General features: G+C 60.1%; 1 protein-coding gene across 1 annotated transcript in view; it reads right to left on the bottom strand.

Annotated features, from left to right (window-relative positions):
- Positions 1–9,703: 9,703 nt before the first annotated feature.
- The window catches only part of PRSS50 (serine protease 50), a 7,436-nt gene continuing 5,483 nt past the window's right edge, over positions 9,704–11,656 (bottom strand). Inside the window, exons 5-6 of the mRNA XM_004704161.2 lie at positions 10,381–10,547; positions 9,704–10,046 (exon numbers count right to left, since the gene is read on the bottom strand). Of these exons, the coding sequence (XP_004704218.1) occupies positions 9,810–10,046; positions 10,381–10,547 (404 nt within the window). The 3' untranslated portion in view covers positions 9,704–9,809. The remainder of the gene's footprint in view (positions 10,047–10,380; positions 10,548–11,656) is intronic.

The following is an 11,656-nucleotide window of genomic DNA, read 5'->3' on the forward strand; positions in this document are numbered from 1 at the left end:
GTGGGCGCTGAGCGGGGCCGCGCTGGGGACCTGCCTCGCAGGGGTCGCCGCACAGCTGGTCGAGGTGAGTCTGGTGGCAAGGGCGGGGGATTGTCACTGTCCAGGAGGGGTAGGGATGAGGAGGCCTCTTTCTGACCCGAACTGCATTTTCTTTTTCTTGTCCTAGTGGGGGACCCAGCCTAAGGCTGGGGAGACTCAGCCCCTGATTGACAGTCTCTGATCTGGTGTGGAGGCCTCGGGGGCTGTGGTCTGAAGGGCTGATGCGTTTCAGGAACACATGCTTGGCCTCCGAGATTCTCCGGGGACTCATGTCTAATGAGAGGAACATAACCTTGGAAGGAGGCTAGGGCACCCCCAGAAGGAGCCAGGGATGGATGAGGATGCCCTTTGCCAATTCAGTTCAACGTGGAGCACCCAAACCAGGAGGGCCCTGTTGGTGGCAGGAGCTGAGCAAGAGGTTCCCACAGTCGGAAGAGCTAGGCGGAGCCGCTGGGGCCCCCCAGGAAGTCAGGAGGAAGGTGGCTGGGGAGCCTGGCTGGGTTGAGGAGGGGCTGTGGGGGTCCGGGAGCCATCTGCAGTTGTCCCGGGCCCCCTTTCAGCCCACGCTCACTGAGCCTTGAAGGGGGAGCAGGCCAGACCCAGAATTTTGGAGGCGGAAGGTCAGGGCCAGGGCCAGGGAGGTTTAGGGGATGGAGAAGAGAGAACTGACAGGGACTGACCAGAAGCAAGCCCAAGAGCCAGAGAAGGAGAGGGGCCTCAATGAGCAGGTTGCTGGGGCACAGGATAGGTAAACCTTGGGCAGGGCTGGGAGTGGGGGCGGGTCTGAGGGAACAGGGTTGTGAACTGGAGGGTCTGCAGAGAACACACGTGTCCAGAGATCGGTACCCGGATGTCACCCCATCCCTGAGGCTGATGAGGGGGAGGGCGTGACCAGGAGCCGGGGCTGGCATCAGGTGTCAGCTCCAGTGTCTCTGTAAGGGAAGCCCAGATGGCTTCAACTCCAAAGGTCCCCTCTGAGGGGCAGAAACTGAGCTGCCCTGAGAACAGGCAGCTGACAGCTCTGAGCCAAGGACTCTCCCCACCTCCAGGAACTTGTGTTCCCCAGCTCTTCAGGAAGGAGCCAGTCAGGAGTGCATCTGCCTGCTGTCTGCCTACAGCCGGATCCAGGTGGGGTGCAGCCCCAGAGATTCCAGGGAGCACCAGAGAGGGGCAAGGTGGGGGGTCGTGACACCCCACATGCCAGATCTACAGGCAGCATCCTGTCTTCAGTCTGTGAGCCTCGGATGGAAGTGGGCCCTTCAGGCTTCAGACCCACAGCAGTGCTCATGGGGGGTGCGGGGGGGATGCCCGGCCCTTACCATTGGCCCTACACCCAAGATCCTGGCCAGGCGGGAGACCTTAGGCCCAGTTCCAGACTTGGACCAGACGTGTTGGAAGTGAGCTCTCGGCTTCCTAGGCGCAGCATGTGAGAGCTTTACTTTGGTCCTCGGGGTCTTCCAGTCATGCAGCCCACCGGGCCTCAGAGTCAGCGAGCCCCGCCACTGTCCGGACCCTACACCAGACACTGCCAACCTGCGCTCCATCCCAGGCACGTGCCCCAACCTGCACCCATGTGCCTGGCATTCATCAATGTCTGCCCCAACTCACACAGGTGTGTACCTGAACCACATGTGCCCGATCCCACACTCATGTTCCCCAACTCCACATACTCGTGTGTGTGTGTGTGTGTGTGTGTGTGTGTGTGTGTGTGTGTGTGTGTTGGAGCCCACACACCAGTCCAGGCCTCTGGGAAGGATAGGTCCACCTCAGTGTGGCCACCCCAGCCAGGGAGAGAGAGCTCCCAGACATACCTGGAACCAGCCCACTAAAGTTACAGGTGCAGAAAATGAGACCAGAGCAAAGAAGGCCCTCACCCAGCTCACCCAGGTGAAGCGAAAAGAACCGGGGCCTGCGTCTCAATCCCAGGCACGCAGGCCCTCTGGGTTCCTTGGGACATGTTCCTGGTCCTCTCTGAGCATCTCTCACTCATGCTGAGGGGTGGTGATCCTTAGAGGGGGAAGTACCTGGCTCTTGGTAGGTGCTCGATGCGTGCTTAGATACAGAGCAGGGGAATGAATGGGAGATGGCTGGGGTTCTCTCTGTGAGTGCATGTATTGAATCATCAGGGGGCACAGTGTATTCCACAGATACCTCAGGGTTCTCGATCCTTCTGACCAGACCCCCAGCAGAACTTGGTGACCAAGATCGGGTCAGATAGCTCTCAGCTCCACAAGGCAGGCTCAGATCTAGCTTAAATCCCACCGGGGCTGGGCCATGCCGATTCCGACCCTGGTGCAGGATTTGTCTCCTTCAATCCCCAAGGCAAGGCCATTTCTCTTCAGATCACCATGGTAAAGCTGTGTCCCCTCAGACCCCTAGGGAGGACTGTGTCTCTTCAGACTCTCAGGAAGGGCTGTGTCTCCTCACACCTGGGCCGGGGTATAACCTCCTGAAAGTGCCCTCAGAGCTCAGCCCAGGGCCTGGGACATGCCCCTACCCACTCACGGGATGGGGCTATGTCCCCTCTGACCCCCAGGGCAGGTCATACCCTTCTCTGACCTCCAAGGCAGGGCCCTGTCCCCTTAGACCCAGACATCACTGTGTCTTCCAGACACCCCCCCCCAAGAGCAGGGCCATGTTCCCATCCAACCTTCTCAGACCCCAGAACATAACCCCGTCCAGGAGGGATATGTTCGCTGACACTTCCAGGACTGGACCATGTCCCCAGGTAGGACTTCTCTTCCAGGGCAGGGTTTTGTCACCTCAGACCCTCAAGGTTGATCTGTGGCCTCTCTGCACCCCAGGGAAGGGTCCTAACACTCCTGACCCTCAGAGTAAGACCATCAGCTCCCGGACCCCTGGGCTGGGGCCCTGTCCACTCTAACCCCAACCCCACGGGAGGTAGTAGGGTTGGGTCCCCCTGAATAGCTCGCCCCAGCCACACTTACATCGTTTGGCCTCCAGGGGTCACTGCCGTATAGAGAACAGCTTCTGGATTTACTTACTGTCCTGGGAGGACTTGGGTCCAGCCTTTCAGGTCAGAGGAGAGTGACTCCCAGTCGGACAGGGGACAGCACGAAGGCACCTGGTGGTGGTCCTGGTCAGGTGGCAGGGCTGTGTGGCCCTCGCTGTGTGGCTCCACGTACCCATGCCACCGGGAGGCAGGAAGCCAAAGCCAGTGTCCAGCCCAGCAGAAGGCATACTTTGTCTCTGGCCTTGGTCCTGAGACACCCCACCCCCCACCTGCGCCCCCAAATCCGTGCACGTTGGACCCAAGGCAGGAACAGAAGAGCCCCCAAACCTGCTCTGACAGGCTGCGAGCAGACTGCCCACATCTGCCCTTCCCAGCCATCACTGACCCCAGCATCGGCCATGCTGGCTCTCTCTATGGGTCCTTGCACCAATGACTCTGGGGCTGTGCTCCGTGCTCCAGGCTCTGTGCTCCGTGCTCTGGATTTATGCCCCGAATGTCCCAGGGTGTAGGGCGCTGGATTCTTGGGGGATACTCGCTCAGATGCTTGAACCGAGCCCTCTCTGGGGCTTGGGCAGCTCCAACCTGCCACTCCCTGTCTTGCTCACCCACTCCCTTCTCTCCGGACCCCTTGCAGCCCAGTACGGCCCCGCCCAAGCCCAAGCCGCCCCCACTGACCAAGGAGACCGTGGTGTTCTGGGACATGCGCCTGTGGCACGTGGTGGGCATCTTCTCGCTCTTCGTGCTGTCCATCAGTGAGTACCGCTCCCTGCCCCGACGCCACCCCGCCACCCGCCCTGGGCCTCAGGAGTGGTGATTCCGGGCAGTGCAAGCAAGAGGCCTTCTGTGGTTCCTGGCACCTTCCAGTTCACACAAAGTCCCCATGGAGGGCTGAGGGACCTGGGAGCGCGGTGACCCCAAGTATTTGTTGCACCAGGAAGGCAGCTACCTAGCAATTATGGTAATTACAGGGGACTCCGAGAAGCAAGGACAACAACGTGTCATTTTTCCCTATCGGAGGCCTCCCGATGCTTTTCCTGCAGTCTGGTTGACTTAAAGGGCCCACACCCAGGGGCCCCAGCAAGGCCACCAGAGCCACAGCTCAGCCCAGAGGCTCCCAGACGCCAGGCAGCTGCGGCTCCCAGCCTTCCAACAACAGTGCCCTGGTCAAATACCATTTCCCGGGATGACTCACCCCCTCCTCAATTAAAAGCAGGAGATCTGCTCCTCTCCTGGGGATAGGGGGGTAGGAGTCACCCAGAGAGGAGTCTGGGGATGGGGCAGGGGCCGTGGCATAGAGCGGGGTCTGCTGCGGGTCTCCATGGGGCACAGGGAGAGTGTGTGCAAGGGAGGTGTGGAGGGGGCTTCAGTAGGGGTCCTCTGAGCTGGAGCGTGGGTGGGGTTTGCCAGGGGGAGGGCTGCAAAGGTAGTCCTTTGCCATTGGGGCAGAGGGAGGGTCAGAGCAGAGGCTGGAAGGTGCCTGGGGACCCCTGTGGGGCATTCATTGAGTGCTGCCTGCCTGCCGAAGCTGCATTTATTTTAGGTTCTGGCTGGAGCTGTCCTGAGATGAGGCCCCAGGAGGGCAGGGCAAGGCCCAGAGGACCTATGGAGGCATGGAAATCTGATGTGCTTTCCCTGGCACCAGAAACAAGCAGCCCCCACCCCCACCCCCTGCCCTTCCTTCACAGCTGGCATGGGAGCTGGCACTTACTTCCAGCCAAGATCAAGAACCAGTGGGCCCTCTCAGCGGTGGCCCCTCAGCCCAGGTGTCCTGGGAAGGGGACAGCCCCCAACACCAAGAGGCAGGGCTGGGGAAGGCATGCGGCCTGCAGGGGCCTCAGGTACTGTCTAGGAGGTGGGCCCAGGAGCAGTTCTGGGCCCCCAGGGAGCAGGGATGAATTTGGGCACTGTGGGCTTCAGGACCCTGGGGCTGGCTCAGTAGCTGTGGCTGGTTGGGCATTCATGGACCCCCACCAGAGAGTGGTGGTCCCGAAGAAATGCTTGCATACAAACCACACCGACCACCCTTCCCTTAACCTTATTGCCAGGAGAGAAGCAGGGCTCCCAGGCCCCTGAGCCATAGAAGCATTGCCACTGTCCAGGATGCCAGGAGATTCTAGCAGGGGTGGGGGTGGGGCTAACACCCCTCCCCCACCTCCTGAGGGCATCAACAGATCTTTCCTGCTGCCCATCGGCTGGGCACTGGGTGGATGGCTGCTAGTGGCCACCCCCACGGCCCAGGGCCTGAGAAGCTGGAGAGGCATCTTGAATCTCAAGCCCCTGCCCAGGCCCCAGAACTCCTTCCAAGCCACACAGTGTCTTCACTGCCCTGAGGAGAAGCAGCCAGGCTGCGGGGGACAGGCTGGAGTGGGGGGGGTCTGAGCCCTGCTCTGGCTGCCCGCAGTTGCCCACTCAGTGCCCTTTGCGAGGCGAGCCCGAGTGGACTGGGGGCCAAGAGGGCACAGAGTTAGGTGGGTGGGAGAGGAGGGGGCAGGCCACAGCGGCACTGGGCTCCCTGTGGTCTGCCCACATCGATGTCCAGACGGTACTGCTGTCAGGCCTACCTCCGGGCCCCGGGCAGCCCCCCTCAGTGGGCCAGGGTGCCGGGGGCTCCCTATCCAGGCATTCAGGAATCCTGTCCTTAGCAGGCAGCTCTGAGAGCATTCCATCTATTCACTCACCCACTCATTCATTTCTTTGTGAAAATCCTATACATCTGAGGGAGCCCCCTGTTTGCTGTCCTGTTTGCTGAAGGGCTGCACAAAATGAGCCTAGAGCAGCGGTTCTCAACCTGCGGTTGGTGACCCCTTTGGGGTCACCCAATTCCTAATAGTAGCAAAATGACAGTTATGAAGTAGCAACGAAAAGAATTTTATGGTTGGGGGGGCGGTCACCACAACATGAGGAACTGTATTAAAGGGTCGCGGCATGAAGTAGGTTGAGAACCACTGCCTTAGAGGGTGCTCCAGCCCTGGCGACACGGCTCTGAGCCAACCTCCCCAAAATAGTCCTGGTTTGTCCTGCCCGGGCCCTCCTGCCCCCAGGAGCCTGCCAGGAAGTTATGTCTGGTCATCTGATTTGGAATAGAATCCAGCTCCATCCCCTCCCCAGGGGCCGGGCCCAAGGTGGTCAGACTGGGGGCCTTAGGAAAATAAGCCTAGTCCAGCCAGGTCCTGGCAGCCCTGCCCTGTCCTGCCCATCACCAGACAGAGTAGCTCCATGCTTTGGCACAGCTGGCGTGGGTGCAGCTGTCCTCGGTTGGAAAACCACTCCTAGAATAACTCCCTGTGGGGTGAACGCCCAGGGCAGGGTCTGTGCCCTCTCCCCAGTGCTCTGCCCAGCCAGGAGGCCAGGCTTGTCCTCAGGGAGGCTGAGAACACAGCCACATGCTGACACGAGACAGGAGGCTCTGGCCCTGCTCTCAGGAGCCTGGGAGGGAAAACCAGGGTGTGCCCAAAGGTCAGAGGCCTGGCTTCAAGGCACGAGGGGCCTCTAGGAAGTTTTGACCAGGATCAGGACATGGCTCTGTCTGTCCCCTGGCCTCCAGGAACCCTCTCAGTCTAGTGAGATGCAGGGCTGGCTGTGTGACTGTCGACACAGAGTGAAATCACAAAGCTCCTTGTTCCAAAAGAGAAGCTCGTTCAAGTTGGCAATGGAGGAGCTTTACGTTGAGCCCAAGCCTTTCTGAGCACACTGTCCAGTGGGTGCGGCGGACGGTCGAGGCCAACGTGCTCAGGATGCTGCACCTCCCGCCACCTAGCTGGGGTCATCGCTGGGGTGTCCGAAGCCCAGTGCCCGGCCAAGCTTGCTCTGTCGTCCTACAGTCATCACCCTGTGCTGCGTCTTCAACTGCCGTGTGCCACGGACCCGGAAGGAGATCGAGGCCCGCTACCTGCAGCGGAAGGCCGCCAAGATGTACACGGACAAGCTGGAGACTGTGCCGCCTCTCAACGAGCTCACGGAAATCCCTGGAGGTAAGCAGGCCTGGCTGAGCCAGCCACTTTCCTCGCCCCCTTCCCTCAGCCCCCAACAGCTAAAGTAGGGGTCCCCGGCCCTGCCCTGGGAGACAGAGCCCGGCCCCTGAGAATGGTTAGCGTGAGTAGGCCAGACGGCTCTGAGAGGCAGCCAGACTGGGCACGGGTGGGAGGCCCAGGTGCCATTCCCTTCTGAGACCCACCTGGCTTCCCTGCTACCACCTGGCCTCTTCCCCCACCCACAGATGACAAGAAGAAGAAGAAGAAGAAGGACAGTGTGGACACAGTGGCCATCAAGGTAGAAGAGGACGAAAAGAATGAAGCCAAGAAGAAAGGGGAGAAATGAGGAGGGCTTCCTGGAGGTGGCAGCTGGGGCTGGCAGGCCCTCAGGCGCAAGCCCTGGCTGGCTAGAGTCCAAGCACCACGGACTCCCAGCTCAGATGGGGTCGCTGAGGTAGCAGAACACCCACTCTCTGCCCAGTGGGGCAGCTGAGGCCCCTGGCCCACCAGGGACAGGGACAAGACTGCTCCAGGAGTCCTGTCTCCCTGAAGACTCTGCTCCATGCACCTCACCCACGTGGCTTTGCTCTCGAGGCCACTGTCCCCCTGAAGATGCCGTGCCCCCTGCCGTGCCAGGAAATCATGGCTGTTGTGGGAGAGGAGGGCCGACCTGGGCGGGCTGTGAGAGGGCTCTGCCCAAGGTCAGGGCAGCAGCAGGTTCTCAGACTTTGCTTGAAGCTCGGCTGGTGAGCGGGTCGGCCCCAAGCCTGGCAGGGTTTCTAGCCCAGGGGGAGTGAGCAGAGGTGACCCCAGAGGAGGAGAACCCTGCACCCAGCAGGATCCACTTGTGTAATGTTATGCCAGAGTTCAGGCTGCTGGGAGGCCAGTCATAGAGCCCAGGGCTGGGGGCTGGAGGCTGTCAACAGAGGGCTGGGGGAAACCAGGGAGAGAAAGCTGCGGCTTGGGGGCTGTCCTTGGGAATCCAGCAAATGTCTAAGAAGTCAGGAGGGGTGGGCTTGGGCAGTCCTGGGCGACTCTTCCTATGCCCAGCTGGGGTGGGTGGTCAGGGCAGGGGGTGGCTGATGTGGCAACCAGCCTTCCACCCACTGGAGAAAGCGACACACAGCGTCCTCTTGTACCATCTCAAATACCGGGCTTAGAGCAGCAGCACCAGTCTGCAGGAAAAGGCCCAGCCTTCCCCCACCCTCTGCCTACAAGGTGGCTGAATCCTTGGGGAGGGAAGATGCACAGACAACCAACCCCTCCTGGGACAGCCACCCAGAAAGCATCACATGTCAGGCTGCGGAGCTCAGGAGCTCAGACCAGAGCCCCAAGACCAAAGAGACACCAAGGACGGTTTCCAAGCCAGGGGGCCTGCTGGGAACACCCTCACTGCCTGGGGGGGGGGGATCTGTAAATAATGCCAGTGCCTTCTCAGATGGCCTCCCGACATGACCATAGGCCCTTCAAAGCTCGGTCTCTGAAGCGCTCATGTGAATGGGATGTGGCAGTCTGTGACAGGGGCCAGTGCAGGCCAAGCTGAGGCCGAGACTGGCCCCTCTGTCTCTCTCCGCAGCCTGAATTAGGATGAGATCCAGGCAGAGCAGGGGATGCTATGGTGGCCCTCTCCCAGAATTGGGGCATCAGGAGCAGGGAGGAAGCTACATGCTGGACTGGGCTGACGAGGCCCCTCTCCGACAGTCTCTGACCCACCTTTCAATAGCCCTTTTCCTGATGTTCTGAAGGTTGGTGGCTCAAGCCTTCTTGGTGGTTCTGTGGAAGAGAGGCCTGGCCATAAAGATTCCAGCCAGGAAACCCCGATGGGCAGTTCTGCCCTGCAGCACGTGGGGGGGCCTTGGGTTGTAACCCAGTTGCCAGCAGTGGGTTTGTCTAGCTTGGCTCTTTCAATGGTCTGTGCCTGGGGCTGGGAACACAGCAGAGTCAAACCCGCATCCAGATCATTATACGAGTTGACAGGGGTGGGGGTGGGGCACAGGGACTAGGAGCAGGGATTGGGCAGAGAGATGACAGAAGGCACTGCCGAAATCTGAGTACACTGCCTCTAGGTGGCAACAGTTGTTGAGCTCGGACAACCTAGGAGCCCCTCATTTGCAAGGGTCATTGCACCCATCCTGACCTGAGCCCTCCTGTGTGGTGAGGCAGTCAAGGCCCAGGGCTCACACAGAGGCAGGGGTGTAATCTGGGGAAGGCCCAAACCTGGGCTCTCTCTGCTCGGGCTGCTGCCTCCCTGGCCTGGGGCCTCCATTTGCCCTTGATAGGCGCCTAGGCATGGCTGAGATGATACCCCAGTCTCAGGCAGGAGGCCGGGCTGGAGGGTCAAAGCTGTGGCCCTTCTGGGACAGTGACAGGGTGTGTTCTCGCCACTGAAGAGCCTGATGCTCATAAAGCACCACAGGAAACACACCTATCCTTCGGGTCCAGAGCTGTGACCCTGCCCCAGCCTCGGGGCTCGCCCTGGCAGCCCCAGTTTTAGTCAGGGCAGTGCAGTCTTGGCCCTCCATTGTGGCGGTCCCAGTGTCACCCCTTCACACTCTCTCCAGGGAGGAAGGCAGATCCGGGAGTTGGGGGGGGGGGGCCTGTTCCTGTATAAACTGGCTGGACTCCCCCTCCCACCTGCCTTAGGTGCACCCTTCTCCCACTAGAGCAGGCATGGGGCGAAGGAGCCTCGGAGGCCCAGGAAGAACAATGCTCGGGGGAAAGAAACATTTAATTGAGCACCGAGTCTCTGCCTGGCCCTGTGGGGCTGTGAGGGTGACGAGGGGTCTGGACGGAGGAATGTCATCCCAGGGAGAGCATACGGAGTGTCAGAGAGTGGCCAGGAGACTGAGGGGCAGGGGAAGCAAAAGGAGCAGGGCCCTGGGTGGGGCTGGCACGGCCAGGGGCTGCCCATTGAGGCGGTCCCAGATCCACTGTTGGTAGGCGGAGACCTGAAGGTAGATGGGTGGGGCATCACTCTTGTCGCAGCCTGGGCCCCAGCTCACCAGGCCCACCAGGTACCACGTCTTCTCCACTGGACAGAGCAGGGGCTCGCCTGTCTTCTCCTGTCGGGAAGGGATAGGCAGACAGGATCAGGAGGCCAGGTGTGGCTGGAGGGACAAACACAGGACCATTTGCTCCACAGCTGAGGGGAACCAGCCCCAAAAGACCTTCCTCAAGGGGCTTCACCTCTCATCCGGCTTCTACCAAGGCTCCAACCCCAGCTCTTGTCCCCTGCCCCCAGCTCAGCTGTCTCCTCTTCCCCACCTTCCCACATCCCTGGTGTGATCACCTGTACTGAGCCGCTCCACTCCCCTCCACCTCCAGGCCCTCCCGACAGCCTCAGCTCAGTGACCCCTGGGAGGTGAGGGCTGCAGGGTGGGGATGGGATGCGCTCACGTAGCAGAAACTCTCCCTCTGGGAGTCCTCTGCACAGATCATCTGAGAGTTGATGATCCGGACGATAGTGGGGATTTTGGAGAACCGGTGGTAGAATTGCTCACACTCCTTGTTGCTCATAATGGTGACTTCCTTCTCCTGAAGGGACTGGAACTGGGGCCCTTTGCCTGTGGGAAGGGGGTCCTCATTCAGACTGAGCTGCCTGGCCACTACCCACAGGTCTTGTCTCCACCCTCCCTCTGCTCCAACCTGCTGCACCGTGGCCAAAGCAGCCTTCCCAGACACAGCCCACCAACCGCTCCCACGGGCCCCACCGGGCAGAGACTCTGGAGCAGGCTGCCTCACCACCCACCTTGCAGGCCCGAATCTTGCTTCCTGCAGGCGCCAACACCCGGAGCCCACTGGGTTTCCTCCTCACCCTCCTCCTCTTACCCAGCATCTTGCCTTTGGTCATCCTTTCCACCACGACTCTCTCCCCACCTCGCCCGGGTCCATGCCCCACCTCTTCTTAGAGCTCTTCCTAAAGGGCACTTGCTCCTCCGATTCTCTCCTCCACCCCCTGCCAGGGAGCCCGGCGGGCATACAGCTCTCCCCGCTCATGTGTCTCCGTCCCTGGGCTGAGCTCTTGGGGAACCAGACTTCGAACCATTCCCAACCAGTCCCTAGACAGGCCACAGCGGGGATGACAAATGTCACCCCACCTCTTCCTACCTGGGCTGGGACCCTGTGGCTGCTTTGGATCGAGTTGGCTCCTTGGCGCCACAGGGCAGGGCGCCACCCTCGTGGGAAAGGAACGGGGGCTTCCTGAGGGGCACCCACTAGGAGGAGGACCCTTGGATAAGGTTGAGGGTGCACACTTGTTCCTTGGGCCTTGCTTCTAAATTGGCCTGACCAGGACTGAGGAGAGGAAAAGTTGAGCTAAGTCCTGAGGGGGCTCTTGAGTGATCCCCAACCTTGGGGACAGATGGCCCCTAGCCAGCCCTAGTAACAGGTTGTTTCTGTGTGTGGCCCTCTGCCCTCAGGGGCGTTCCAGTCAGGACCCCTGAGGTCAGGGAGAAGCAGGTCCAAAGAGGAGAGGTCAACAAGGAGGCCATGGGGCAGGGGCACTTTAAAAAAAAATTATAATAAATCATTTTTATTGAGTGCTTTTACAGGGTTTTTTTTTTACAGTGCTGCTTACACTTTATTTATTTATATTTGATTTAAATTTTTTATTTAGATATTTTTAAATAATTTTATTGGGGGCTCTTACAGATCTTATCACAATCCAGACATC

Source organism: Echinops telfairi, unplaced genomic scaffold (genome assembly GCF_000313985.2).
Source record: "Echinops telfairi isolate 266 unplaced genomic scaffold, ASM31398v2 ScPeMD7_7420;HRSCAF=8458, whole genome shotgun sequence".
Lineage (NCBI taxonomy): Eukaryota > Metazoa > Chordata > Mammalia > Afrosoricida > Tenrecidae > Echinops > Echinops telfairi.